Consider the following 15,458-nt stretch of genomic DNA (forward strand, 5'->3'; position numbering starts at 1 on the left):
CCCCTCTATATATATATATATATATATATATATATATATAGTGTTGGATTACCTGCAACAATCAAACTCACATTCATCCTCCCTCCTGTATCCAAGACATAATCCAAAGTTTTAAACGTGGAGTTTGTATGCGTGGCCGGTGATTTCGTTCTTTTCTTTATATAATATATACATACATATATGTGTATGTATATATATATATATATATCTGGCGCCCCATATTTCTTTCATATCCACCATAGTCATTTTTTTCCATTTTCTCTCTGAAGTCTGACTATTGATCCACCACAATAAACCCCACTTCGATTTTGTTCTGAAGAATCTAGAATTGAGATGCCATTAGCAAGCGAAATCATGGGGTGTTCTATGATGCAAAAATCATCATTTCTTCCATTAAATGATCTTAAAGATACCCATAAGAATCGAGGTCAGTTTTGTGTTAATCCTGTTTTGGTTCCGCTTGATAATAGGAGGTCGAGGTCGAGATCGAGTAGGTTGAAGAAAGGTGTTAGGACGACGACTCCGATGGTGGTGGTGGCGGCAATCAGTGAAGATTTGGTGAAAATTGTGCGAGTTGAAAAACCGGTTACGTTCAAGGTGAGAGCTGTGTTGACTGTTAGGAATAAGAACAAGGAAGATTTGAAGGAGACAATTGTAAGGAAACTAGATGCTTTTACTGATCAGATCGGGAGAAATGTTGTTTTGGAGCTTTATAGCAACATTATTGATCCAAGTAAGCCACACTAACTGTTTGATGAAATGCCTCTGTTGATTTTGTCATTAAATCATTACCAGAAATAGATAAAAAAAAAATCGTTATTTCAATTTGGTTTTTTATGCTTCTCCATGAAATGAATTGGGTTTTATCATCTCTTGCTAAATTTCAATTTTGTTGATTTGAATTTGAAGAAACAAGAGCTCCAAAGAAAAGCAAAGAAGCTGTTCTAAAGGATTGGTCGAAGAAATCAAATCTGAAAACAGAAAGGGTTAATTACATAGCTGATATCTTGGTGGATTCTGAATTTGGTACCCCTGGAGCAATCACCATCACTAATAAGCACCAGAAAGAGTTCTTTTTGGAGAGCATCACCATTGAAGGATTTGCATGTGGTCCTGTTCATTTCCCTTGTAATTCTTGGGTTCAATCTTCCAAAGATCATCCTGAACCCAGAATTTTCTTCTCTAATCAGGTAATTAATTAGTTAATCCCCATTTTTAATCAGAAAATTAATAGAAATAACCAGTTTTAGGCTTTTGATTCGTTTCTTAACGATTTCCCTTCCAAAAATGTCACTATCTCCATAAATGTCAACTTTTCAACTTATGGAGTGTTCAAAGTGTTTTTAAATTTATGAATATGGTCAATAAGTGCAGCGAACAAATCTGTAAATTAGTCCCGACGGACCCTTTTATCTAATTACTGATTTGGTTTTACACTTACGGATCTGTTCAAAACTTTTCCTTTTCTTTTTACATTGTGACCCTCCAACAAATTGAGGAAGTGCCATTGGTAGTTATATTTTTTAAATTTGGGAGAGAAATAGTTAGAATTTAAAACCTGAAAATGAATATTTTAATTACTTTCCCTTTTTAATCATCTTAAAACCGACGACTTTTTCTAGACAGGTTTCTGGTCAAATCTTGAATATATTCTTTGTTGGTATTCACCCAGAAATCCATCGCCTAACAGTCCAAAACTGAATCAAGAAAAATCAAAAATTCAAACTTTGAAAGTCAAACCTCAATTTCTATCAAGTCTTTTTTGCTGTCAATGACGTGTTGTAACAAGATTCAATTGAAATACTTTTTTACAAAATTCATAAAAAGTAAAAAAATTTCATACTTGCAGCCGTATCTGCCCGATGAGACTCCAGCTGGGTTGAAGTCTTTAAGAGAGAAAGAGCTTAGAATATTAAGGGGTGATGGCAAAGGAATCAGGAAGTTGTCTGATAGAATCTATGATTATGATGTTTATAACGATTTGGGTAATCCCGATAGAGGAAATGACTTCGTTCGGCCTTCACTTGGAGGTGATAAAATCCCGTATCCAAGGAGATGTCGAACTGGACGTGTACCTAGCGATACAGGTATATATACAAATACATACATTGGGGAAGGTTCAAGCGAGAACCGGATAAGAAACCTGGGAACTAAACTATTCATGTATTATTCATAATGAATACAAGAAAACTATTCATGATGATAATACATGATGGGAACCAACTATTCATGTATTATTCATAATGAATACAAGAAAACTATTCATGATGATAATACATGATATTCATGATGAATATGCATGATATCATGAATAATGGAAATGCATGATTTGTTATTCATTTGATATGCTTCTATGATTTTGTGTGTGTGTAGATACTTATATAGTTTCTTTCTCTTGTGTTACTTAAAGATATATCAGCCGAGAGTCGGGTGGAGAAGCCATTGCCAATGTATGTTCCAAGAGACGAACAATTTGAGGAGTCAAAAGCGAATGCATTTTCAACAGGGCGGCTAAGGGCGGTGCTACATAATCTATTGCCGTCAATGGTGGCCAGCATTTCTAAGAAACACGATTTCAAGGGGTTCTCACAGATCGATAGTCTTTACAGTGAAGGGGTCCTTCTGAAACTAGGCCTTCAAGATGATCTCGTGAAGAAGCTTCCATTGCCCAATTTGGTCACCAGGTTGCATGAATCTAGCCAAGGTGGTGGCCTTCTCAAATATGACACCCCAAAGATTCTATCCAGTAAGTCTTAGATTATGCCATATTATCTCAAATATAATGCAAAAGTAAGAAATTCGGTTTTAAGAACGCCAAATGTGTCTAAAAGGCTGGTTGGTTGGTTTTCTGTTAAGGGTCAGTTTGTTAGTAGCTTAATGAGCATAATGGGACCAAGATCTTATTTGGTCAGCTATACATGTCTTTTTGGTAGTGGCTTAATGATATAGAAAATGACGTATTCAGTAAGCTTTTGGGGGTGGGGGGGGCCTTTATGCAGAAAGCAAAGTTTTTTAAAAACATGCCCCTCCCAAATGAAAACACGCCCCTCCCAAATGAAAACACGCTTATGTCTATTAAAAACCCTTTCAAACAAAAATTTCTCAATCTATACAGACAGATAAATCCACACTGACACCTTTATGCATACAAAACTTGATGGAAAGGTTGTTTGGTTGGTTTTCCATTAAGTCATGTGTGGATAAAGCTGACTCTGTAGATTGATCTATCTGTATGAACTGGGAGGTTTTTCCATAGATAGAATAAACGTGTTTTTTAATTGGGAGAGGCAGGTTTGGGAAAGAAAAAAAACTTCTCAATCTACATAAACTTCCCCTCTAGAAGCTTATCAAGCAAGTCACTTTCTATATCATTAAGCCACTACCAAACAGTCATTTATGGCTAACCAAGTAAGTTGTGTATCCTATTAAGCTCATTAAGTTGTTAACAAACACACCCTAAATGTCCTAGACTTGCTTAATAGGACTTAAGTTTATATAACCAAACAATTGTGTGTCCTTTGTAAACGTCCTATTAGTCTTTTTATATAACATTAGTTGAAAAAAAAGGGACAAGTATCCAATAAAAAAAATATGACACTTTATTTCAGAAGTGTCCTAATTGATACGCCCAAAAGCGTCTTATCAATGTATTGTATCAATTTTTTACAGAGTACGTATGATTGTTTGGTTATATAAACTTCAGTTCTATAAAGCAATCTATCAGGATTTTTAGACATATTTGACGTCATATAAAACCGATTTTGTCGTAGTGATTTCAAATAGACAAAAACTGAATGAAAGGTTATAATATACAGAGGATAGATTTGCTTGGTTACGTGACGATGAATTTGCCCGCCAAGCAATCGCCGGAGTGAACCCGGTTAGCATAGCGAAGCTTGAGGTTTTCCCACCGTTGAGTCAGCTTGACCCCGAAAAATACGGTCCACAAGAGTCCGCTCTCCGAGAAGAACACATTGCAGGATATCTCAACGGAATGACAGTACAACAGGTAACATTCTCGGTATCCTTTAAACGTGTTTAACTGTTTTCATATGACATAAAGTATGCCAATTGCCAAACTATCATGATGGACTGCTTTGTAAGACTTGAAATCCAAAGGGTCGAAGTACCAAACAATTGTCTGTCCTACTTAAAAGTGCTAAAGTAAGCTGTCAGGATGTTTTTGGACATTATAACAAGTTTTTTGAGACATTTTTGAAATAAAGTGTATTTATTAGTTTTTTTTCTAGAACTTTTTTAGAAGTGTTCTATGAAACAAATCCTTTTATATAAGATTTTTTTTCAAATAATGTCGTATAAAAAGACTAATTAGACATTTTGTTTCAAAAGTATCAAAAAATTTCTTAGAACACTAAAAAACGTCCTATCAACTTATTGTAACATTTTTACATAAGACAACAATTCTTAAACATATTTGACGTCTTATAAAGCAGAATGTGATTTTCGTGATAATTAGCGTATAATTTATTATTTTGGTGATGTTAACAGGCACTCGAGGAAGATAAGCTATTTATAATCGACTACCATGATATATATTTACCGTTTCTGGACCGGATAAACGCACTCGATGGGCGTAAAGCATATGCAACACGAACCATATTTTACTTGAACCAATCGGGCACCCTCATGCCTGTTGCAATCGAACTTAGCCTACCACAGGCGTTGCCGGGTTCAGAGTCAAAGCGGGTGGTCACACCACCAGTCGATGCCACCAGCAACTGGATGTGGCAACTAGCCAAAGCCCATGTGTGCTCAAACGATGCCGGTGTTCACCAACTCATTCACCACTGGTGACCATCGAAACCGAACCCTTTAGTTTCTAAATCTCATGGGTTTTTTGTTTTGCGTTTTCTTACCAAACTTTTCTTCGGAAACATAGGTTACGGACCCATGCATCTATGGAACCGTTTATATTGGCTGCACACAGGCAACTGAGTGCGATGCACCCGATATATAAGCTGCTGGACCCGCACATGAGATATACGCTCGAGATCAATGCGTTGGCTCGACAGAATCTCATCAATGCCGATGGCGTAATCGAAGCTTGCTTCACTCCTGGACGATATTGTATGGAGATGAGTGCTGCCGCTTACAAGAATTGGCGTTTCGATTTAGAAGGTCTTCCAGCGGATCTCATTAGAAGGTACCTGAATGATATATCCCATCTGGCTTTACTATAACAAGATCGGTTTAATAGGACGCTAAATGTGTATAAAAATATCCTAATAATACTGTTTTATAGGACGCCAAATATGTCTAAATATCCTAATAATATTGTTTTAATTTGTCTAAATATCCTAATAATATTGTTTTAATATATCTAAATGTCCTAACAATGGTATAATATTGTTTTATATGACTTATGTTTATAAGACCAAACAAATGTGCGTTCTATGTTCGGCAACATAACAAGTTTTTAGGACACTTTTGAAATAAACCATTGTATTAAATTTCGTTTTGCGTCCCTGTAGTTTGTTAAAAAGTGCTATTTTTCGTCCCTGCGTTTTTGAAGTTATGATCTATAATTCATTGCTATTTTTATCCTCATTTATTTATATTTATTGCTATTTTCGTTCTTGTAGTTTACAATTGTATGCTATTTTTAGTCCCTCGTACTTAAAAGGTAAGAGTTAGGTTCAGGGACGAAAATAGCAAGAATTTACAAGCCATGTTGACAAAAATGGTAATTTCAAAACCACAGGGACTAAATTCGCAATCTTTAACAAACCATAAGGACAAAAAACGTAATTTACTTTAGTCTTTTCATACGATTTATTGTCTTATATAAACAACTATCATATAAAAAGACATTATTCTGAGAAAAAGCTTATATTATCGTTTCTTAACATTTTATTGTAACACTTTTACACATGACGTTCAACTGTTTGGTCCTATGAGCTTTAAGTCTTATAAAGCAATTTATTTGAACATTCATATATATTCAACGAGTTTTAGACTCCCGTATTCAGTTCAAATCTGACAAAAACCGTTGATTTACGCAGAGGTATGGCTGTTCCGGACCCAAGCAAGCCGCATGGTCTGAAGCTCCTAATTGAAGATTACCCATATGCAACCGACGGGCTCTTGATATGGGAAGCCATCCAAAAGTGGGTTCAAACCTACGTGAACCGATACTACCCAGACTCGGACCAAATCTGCAACGACCGCGAGCTTCAAGCATGGTATGCCGAATCCATCAACGTTGGCCACGCCGATCTCCGCCATGAGAACTGGTGGCCGACATTAGCAAGTGCCGAAGACCTCACCTCCGTCCTCACCACCATCATCTGGCTCACTTCAGCACAACACGCAGCACTTAACTTCGGCCAGTACCCGTATGGCGGCTACGTACCCAACCGACCGACGCTAATGCGGCGGCTAATCCCCGATGAAAACGATCCCGAATACATAAGCTTTCTCGACGATCCACAAAAATACTATCTATCGGCTTTACCGAGCTTACTACAGTCAACAAAAATAATGGCGGTGGTGGACACGTTATCGACTCACTCGCCGGACGAGGAGTATATCGGCGAGAGACAACAAACGTCGACATGGTCCGGGGACGCGGAGACGGTGGAAGCGTTTTACGCATTTTCGGCGGAGATTCAACGGATCGAAAAGGAGATTGAAAAAAGGAACAATGATACAAGTTTAAGGAATAGGTGTGGTGCTGGGGTTTTGCCATATGAACTTCTTGCACCGAGCTCAGAGCCTGGAGTTACATGTAGAGGTGTTCCAAATAGTATCTCTATATGAAGTATGAACACCAATATTTTATATATATATATATATATATAATCAAGATGATTTAGATGCATATACTTGTAAACTTGTGGTTACTTGCTCAAATAATGTGGAAAATGGTTATTATATGAAAGCTATAAAATTGTTAATGAGTTGATGGGTGTGCATCTGGCAGTTTCGGGTGGACAAACCAGAAATCCGATCGGGTTTCAGATATGAAAACTACGCCCTAAATTTTGGGTTTTGTATTTTGGATTGCGTTGGGTTTCGGGTTGGAACGCTTGGATTCGGGTATAGTTAAATGCAATAAATATATATAGAGAGACTTGGGATCACGTGAAACCAACATGTTTTTGAGGGACTCGTGAGACCACATTTTTACACTTGAAACTTCACAGCAAAACCTGTGAAGGTTCGGGTTTTTTATCTTTAGGCTGATCTTACGTGAATCCAACTATATATATATATATATATATATATGTTCAATCGATATTGAGGATGAATTCAATCGATTAATTGGATTTAATGAAATGGATAGTAGGTTTAGATATATATATATATATATATATATATATATATATATATCGGGTTTTCGGTTAGTTTCGTGACCAAAAATCAAACCCAACCCGAACCCAAATATCCTCAAAAGTTGGGTTTCGGTTTTCAGGGTAGATGAGTACAAACCATAGACTTTTTTTTGAAAGGCAATGCACTAAATATAAAACAAAACACTGAATGAAGTTACAGGAAAGAACGACTAACGATTTTGCAAGAAGCAAAAAACACGACCAACCGACTACAAAGATGAAACAAGGAACCTTAAAGAGAAGCAAAAACACGAACAAAACCTACCGAAACAAAAGGCTACCAGAGACAAAAACAAAACAAGAGCACGAAGAAAATCCAACTGTTTATACTACTCTATGAAATTATCTATAGACTTTATCCAGATATTTACAAGGAAGCTTCTAGCTACACAAAGAGTAGATATGTATGGATCTTTCTAGCATATTTGCATATGGTTCTTTTTTCGATAGAATGAAACATCTCCAGTCAATTAAGGTTTTAAGTATAAAATTCTTTTGGGCACCTCCACTATTGCTGATCCAGTCCATTTGTGTTCCGTCTCTGCTTGTTTGGTTCTTCTTCATCTTTGTTATGACATTTCGTGGATCAGACTTTGCTTTTTCGGGTTCCTCGGAGAATCTTTTAGTGGGACGTGACAAAAATGCATCTATAGGTTATTGCTTTACCGATGGTGGCTAAATCATCCACACCTGTTTGAACTGGTTTGACTCGCAATCAAGTTAAGAATGTTGCATTTTAATTATACGGAGGCGGGCTATAATGCTGATCTTTTTATTGGTAAAACTTACAGTAAGAGATTTCATAAACAAATTCCAATCAGTGTTTAGTCAGCCAAACCTCTCATATCTGCTTAACATTTATCCACTTTATATCAGTAAACGATGTTTTGTAGTAATCGATTAATAAAAATGTAATTTAATTATTTTTATAATTATTTATAAATAATGAAATTCAATTTCATTTCAAACCGTACAAACCAAACATACCAATGACTTTAAATCCGTTCCAATCTAAATCCCTTCATGAAATTCAAATCCCTCAAAAAACAATCATGTAAACCAAACGGACCTTTATATGTTGATCATAAATTAAAATAATTATGCTTATAATTCGGAATAATATATTTATGATTAATAATTACATATATTAATTATTAAATTGCAAAATATGAGAAAAGGGGAAAAGAGACATGTCTTGATTTTTCATCATTTGTGATATTTAATTAAGTAATTAATTAATAGAAAATAATTATAAATATGCAATGAAATTTCTGTCCGTTGATAAATGTACAATTCGATCTCAATCGTTCAAAAGAAATTTTTATAAGATTGTTACATAATGAATAATTGTAAGATAAGATGGTATGAGAAATTGCATTCCGACAAATATAGCTTCGTATGAAACGAACTCAAAGCAGTTATGCAAACGCAATTGCTTTCCAAAAGAAAATTGTATATTCTATGTTACAAAATTAGAATTTACGACGTGTAACGATACATCTGTATTGATATCATGTAAGTCAATGGTCAAGAAATCATTTATATTGTATTAGTATAACTATTTATCCTGTTTACACCCTTAAATTATACTATATATATATATATATAGAGGAGTGATCATATGAAAATCATCCTCATTTGTGTAAACCGTGCAAACCACCTTCATCTGTCGATTTCATTGTTTAATCTTATGAATTTTTTTCATGAAATTGTTTAATATTGTGAAATTGTTTCATATAATACTTTTTTTGATGAAGTTGTTTCATATATGGTTGTGAAATTGTTTCATATAATACTTAATGAAACTGTTTCATGTATTTCTCTAAAATTAAAATTATGAAGATGATAATATCTATGATTAACACCCTCCACAATAAAAATGATTAACCAACCTCTCATAATTACAAAAAAATGAACAAAATGAAAAATTATGATTGATTGAATGCGGTTTGCACGGTTTGTACAAATTGAGTGGTTTGCATTTGATCGCTCCCCTATATATATATATATATATATATACATGTGTGTGGGGGGTCAAGTGAGACTATACTGTTTTCGTGAGACAACATTTTTACACTTGAAATTTTATAGTAAAACGTTGTGAAAGGTCAAAGAAGCCGAATATTCACAGCAAAAACACTGGGAATGTTACCTTTACAGCATTTTGTTGTGAAGTTTCAAGTGTAAAATAGTTGTCTCAAGGGTTTCACGAAAACAGATTGGTCGCACATGATTTCAAGTCTCTCTCTCTCTCTCTCTCTATATATATATATATATATATATATATTGGTATCACATAAGACCAATCTGTTTTTATGAGACCACTTTCTTACACTTGAAACTTCGCAGCAAAACACTATTATGAAGGTTTGGAGTTTTTTTTTACTTTTATAATGTTTTGTTGTGAAATTTCAAATATAAAAATAGGATCTCACAAAAACAGGTTTGTCTCACGTAAATTCAACCTTATATATAATCTACGTTTTACGATGCAATAAAGTGTGTTACATATATTATGGTGATTCAATAGGTGTATACCACCAATCAATGGTCAAAAACAACACTTGAAAACTGTATTGAAATTGAAGTGGTTAGATTTCCACTCAAAAGTTTGAAAATTCAATTAAAATAATGGAAAATAAATTGTAATATCTCACGTTATATCGCTTCATTTTAATATAATATTTTATTTTAATTTATATAATAAAAATTTATAATTTGTCAACCACGTCATAAATAACTACAATATTTATCAAATGATTCAAACGAAAATAATTTTCATTTAATAAAAATACGAAAATATATTTTTACCATAGCGAATCACATATGGTATATATTATTTGCTATACTAGAGTTACATATGACATTTGATGCGACCTAGGTTGTTGATTAAGGAGCCGTTTACCAAATACTTATCCGGTAAACATCTAGTGGTAAAATTTAACACTATCATTTACTAACGAGGTAAGATTTTAGTCAACAAAAAACGACTTTCTATGCAACGAATTATCCGGTAAGATCTGACCATGGTAAGAGTAATTGCCCCCACTTACCTCTATGTGCTTGTCTCGCTTTTACCAGATAAGATTCATGGTTCTTGTTTGTTTTTAATAAAAAAATCTCTTTATCAGCACCTTATGTTTGTATTTTAATATAATGTAAATGTCTTATTGAATGTTATATTCAAATAAAAACAAAACGACGCCTGAGAGATTCGAACTCTCGCGGGGAAACCCCATGTACTTAGCAGGCACACGCCTTAACCACTCGGCCAAAGCGTCTTTTGTGATCTGATGAGTGACGAAATAAATAAATATTATAATATAATATTTTTTATTTATTATCAAATATTAATTTAACTTTTTTGGGGCATAAAAGTATCCCTGAAAATACTATCTCATGGGTCTTTACCAAACTCTTATCAGATAAATGTTTGTCCGATAAATGCTTATCCAATTGCATTTACAGATATCAAAATGGATTATTAATAAGCATCTTTTACCAGATAAATGTTTATCGGGTAAAAAGTCTTCTACCTCATTTACCGGTTAAGATTTTTATGCTTTCTTATGTCTATTATAAGTATTTAGTAAACGGCTCTCAATTAAATTATATATTTTTTCTTTTTATTTATTTTTTTAATTAGTAATGCATTTGAAGTTTCATCCTTTCGGAAATTTATGGTATGTTGCTTTAAGTGGACGGTAGAAAATTACATGTATAAGATATATTATTCTATAATAAAACCGACTTAAATACATTATGAATGTTAGAGACGTACAAAAAAACGTAAACCCGAAACATTGGCCAAAGTCTAGACCAACCCAAGCCCGCATTTAATTTTTTTGGGTGTAGAGTGTTTCGAAGTCTGGTCCAAAACAAATCCAAAAACTTGACCTGGCCAAAATTTGTATACCTATACGGCTATACCTGATCTGGAAAAAAAAATCCAATTAAGTCAGGTCTAAAAAGTCGAATCAAAACATAAATTATAACCTAGTTAGGTTTGTTTAAACTATTTAAATTATATATGTGTGTGTGTGTGGAGACTTGAGATCATGTGAGACCAATGATTTTTCGTGAGACCCGTAAGACAAATTCTCAACTCTTGGATTAGATCTACAATCTGAACATTCATAATCACAATATTACCACGAGACTTTTCAATAATTACAAAATTGTCATCGTACAACTTTAGACCGTTAGATCATTAGCTTATAAAGTAAAGTTGATCAATGAACATAAATTGGTCTTACGGGTCTCACGAAAAACCATTGGTCTCACGTGAACTCAACCCTATATATATATATATATATATATATATATATATATATATATATATATATACATATATTGACTTGGGATCATGTGAGACCAATGGTTTTTCATGAGACCCGTAAGACCAATCCTCAACTCTTGGATTAGATCTACAATCGTCAAATCTGAACATTCATAAACGTCACGAGACTTCTCAATAATTACAAAATTGCCACCGTGCAACTTTAAATCACTAGATCATTAGCTTATAAAGTTGATCAATGAACATAAATTGGTTTTACGGGTCTCACAAAAAACCATTGGTCTCACGTGAATCCAACCCCTACATATATATATATGTATATATACACACACATACATATCATGAATTTAAATGTCATTTTTTATATAGTCAAAAATTAATCCAATAAGCTGTAGTCAAAACGTTCAACCATTTTCTTAGTCTTTTTAAAACAAACAAAATAAAAGTCGTAACCCGATCATCATCAAGAATTTATATTCAATAAATATAAACAAAAATATATTGCATTTCAAATGAATTATCGACCTACTTTCAATTATTTATATCTACTGCTATAACTTTTATGTTATATTTCACCAACTACTATACATAATTACGTATATGTCAGAATAGTACATATACTTTGAAAGCGTATTACTGGTTTTTAAATTCTTCTAACATATAGCTGAACTGGTAAGGGGTGAGGTGGATTTATCCAAATACAAGACAGATATTGGGTTCGATTCAGTCCTCCTGGTAACTAAGTCGTTGAACAAATCAAAGAATGTCCACTCACAATTGGTGTCATTGGAGGAGGGTTTCATGTGGGCTGGTTGAGATTGTCGGTAATCAACTTTCTCTCCAAAACTATTTTTTAAAATTATTCTTTTTGCATATAACAACAAAAGTACAAGGACAAGAAGAGTAAATTGCAACAAAGTACAAGGACTAAAAATGTAATTCAATTATTTAGTATATATCTTACTCATTTATGATATGATTTGGTATCTTAACATAGAAAATATTCCCTTCTAATGAACCAAAATGATGATTAGGTATTGACTTGGTCAACCTTAATCAAATAGAAAATCAGAGAAACTTATTATTAAATGTGTATAGTTTGGTTAAAATGAGACATGGTAAACTCTGAGAATGTATAGGTGAGTGTTTGGTTCAGTTATAGGAATGAAAATAATAGAGAATAAAAATGAGAATGAATTTTTATTTCTTTCGGTTTAACTTGTAATCAAAATTTGAGCTTTTGGGAGAATGAACTCATTATATTATATAAAATCAAATAATTTCTTTTATTTTTTTTTCTCATTGATTACTGTCTAATACTTCTGACCGAACACACACTCTAATTATTAATTATTACCTTATTGGTTTTTAGGGGACTAGTTGTGTACCAGCGCAATGCGGCGGGAGCCATGAATTTTAATGATTTTGAAGTTCCATTGGTTTTATAAGATAAGATTTAACGATGATATATGTTACACTTGGTCTTTACATATTAATACAATTTGAATAAATAAGAGTTATGGTTCCAATTACAGAATATCGATGAAAAAAATTGTATGACAGTTTAAAATCCAATATATTTAAAATCCAACATATTTAAACGACTCTACAAATGTGTTCGATTTACATCAAGAGCAAAAAACCAAGAAACTTGAGTTTTAAGATAAACACTCAAAACCAATAAAGAAAACTACAAATTTGACAGATCATAAGCCATGAAAAGACCAAAAAAGATGAGTTTTAGAATGAAATTTCAACTGCTTACCCACTTTTTTGTTCAGAAACTCAGATTAAGGTTTAATTAATACATATATATACATATATATATATATATATATATATATATTTCAAAAAAACCCAAGAACATATTAATTCAGAACATATAATACAGTGCAATTTGGACAGCCTAACCCCAAAATATATAGTATATATATAAATAAATAACTATAAAAGTATAAATCGTAAATATTAAAAATATTTCACAGTATATATAATATATAATAATATAATTAAGTCAAAAACTATTCAATATTGGACTCATTTGAAAGGTATTAATGAGACGATTATAATGGTGTAACTTGTTAAAATAAAAATGTATTTKTTAAACTTGTTTTAATTGATATACGATTATGTATGTTAATTTGATAAATGTTTAAAATGAAACATTTAAAAGTAAAGAACATAAAATAAATTAATTAACTAATTATAGGAATATAAAGTGTAAATTTAAAATTATAATTCTTAAAAAAATCGGTTCAATATGAGAGGGTGAGTGTATGTGAGGAGAGTAGGGGATGAAAAAGTGAAAAAGTAAGGGTAGTATAAAGGGTATCTTGATCATTTAGTATTTTAAGACTTTAAGACTTTTGCTAAATTTGGTTAATAAATTAGTATAGATTAATGATATGAACTAAATTTCAATGGAAAAGGGTAGTATGGTAATATTATGACAAATTTGCTAAAAATATTATTCAGTTGTTGATTTAAATGTTAGTTGTTATAGTTTTTTTTAGTAACGTTTTAATAAGCTAACGCTGTCTAAAAAAAGCTTTATCAGTAAGCTAAAAAAATAAATTAACTTATAAGTTAGTTTATAATTACCAAACATAATCAATGTCACACCCAAAGTCTAACACAACAGACTGATTCAATAACTTCAATTACAATTTAAAACTATGGTGAAAGTTATTGATAGTCCATGTCCTCCAGGACTTGAAGCTTATAAAGAGCTAATAATTTTCATTTTCTATTTTTCCTCCTTGTAATCGGCGATGTGGGACCGGGATCGGGACCGGCTTGGCATAACAGCTTATAGGTTGCCTTGACCGGTTATAGGTATTTCGACCGGAACCAGGATCGGTTACGGCCGGTTAAAGAATTCATCAGGTCCGGGACCAGTTTTTGGCCATCACTAGTCCAGGACTTGAAGCTTATAAGGAGCAAATAATTTCCATTTTTTATTTTTCCTTCTTGTAATCGGCGATGTGGGATTCGATTAATATGTTACAAGCACCCCTCTCAATGGCTCATCATAGCCGATGAGGTTTGCCTCACCATCCTAACGACCAAAGATCGTCTTTGATACCATTTGTAACAACCCAAAGCCCGAGGCAACAGACTGACTCAATAATTTCGAATTTAACTTAAAACCATGTTAAAAGGTATTAGTAGCCCACAATTTGAGTCTTATTAAAAACAATAAATTCTCAATTTTTTATTCATTTGAAACGAGTTGTTACAATTAAGCTATCGATATTTTTCAATTAAAAAATGAATATTTAACTTATAAATATTTTAATATTATTAATTATGCATGTATGACGACTCATGCAAAAAGAAAAGAAGAAACAAATTGACACGTTAGATATTAAACAAACTCTAGATAAACATGCCTCTAAAATCTAAACATCATTTCATTCGCTTTCCAAATTTTGTCATATTTTCTCTTAATAGTTTAAAAACAATCTCCAAATTTTAACAAAACCTATATATATATATATATATATATACTAGAAGGGTACTCGCGCAATGCTGCGAGATACATCTTGATTTTAATATTTTATTTTATTATTTATCTCAGTCGATGTTATAATATAGTCTTATGTGATTTTGAGAAAGCGATGATGTTTTTATTTTTGAATAAAATATAAGTTTGAAGATATCATAAAAATTTGACAAAAATATATAGATATTAGTATCAAATTAACTATTTAAAATTCCTAATGTGTGTAATTTTTTAATTTAATTTTTTATTATAATTTAATTTAGTTTCAATAACGAAGTAATTTATATTTGATTTAATA

General features: G+C 32.5%; 1 protein-coding gene and 1 non-coding gene across 3 annotated transcripts; one reads left to right on the forward strand and one right to left on the reverse strand.

Annotated features, from left to right (window-relative positions):
* The first annotated feature begins 252 nt into the window (after positions 1 to 252).
* LOC112508500 (linoleate 13S-lipoxygenase 3-1, chloroplastic) lies at positions 253 to 6,901 on the forward strand. 2 transcript variants are annotated; one of them, XM_025113129.1, is made up of 9 exons: positions 253 to 359; positions 471 to 733; positions 910 to 1,190; positions 1,850 to 2,087; positions 2,411 to 2,746; positions 3,816 to 4,009; positions 4,510 to 4,811; positions 4,901 to 5,164; positions 6,024 to 6,901. In XM_025113129.1, exons 1-9 carry the CDS (start codon positions 334 to 336, stop codon positions 6,778 to 6,780), a joined length of 2,661 nt encoding a protein of 886 aa, XP_024968897.1. In that variant the 5' UTR covers positions 253 to 333; the 3' UTR covers positions 6,781 to 6,901. The 2 variants fall into 2 exon arrangements, with proteins under 2 accessions (XP_024968897.1, XP_024968896.1); XM_025113128.1 differs by having other exon boundaries at positions 253 to 733.
* Positions 6,902 to 10,554: 3,653 nt separating this feature from the next.
* On the reverse strand, positions 10,555 to 10,636 carry TRNAS-GCU. Its single transcript has one exon. It is a non-coding gene; the product is annotated as a tRNA-Ser (tRNA).
* Positions 10,637 to 15,458: the final 4,822 nt, after the last annotated feature.

Source organism: Cynara cardunculus (genome assembly GCF_001531365.2).
Source record: "Cynara cardunculus var. scolymus isolate 2C chromosome LG 3, CcrdV1, whole genome shotgun sequence".
Classification (NCBI taxonomy): domain Eukaryota; kingdom Viridiplantae; phylum Streptophyta; class Magnoliopsida; order Asterales; family Asteraceae; genus Cynara; species Cynara cardunculus.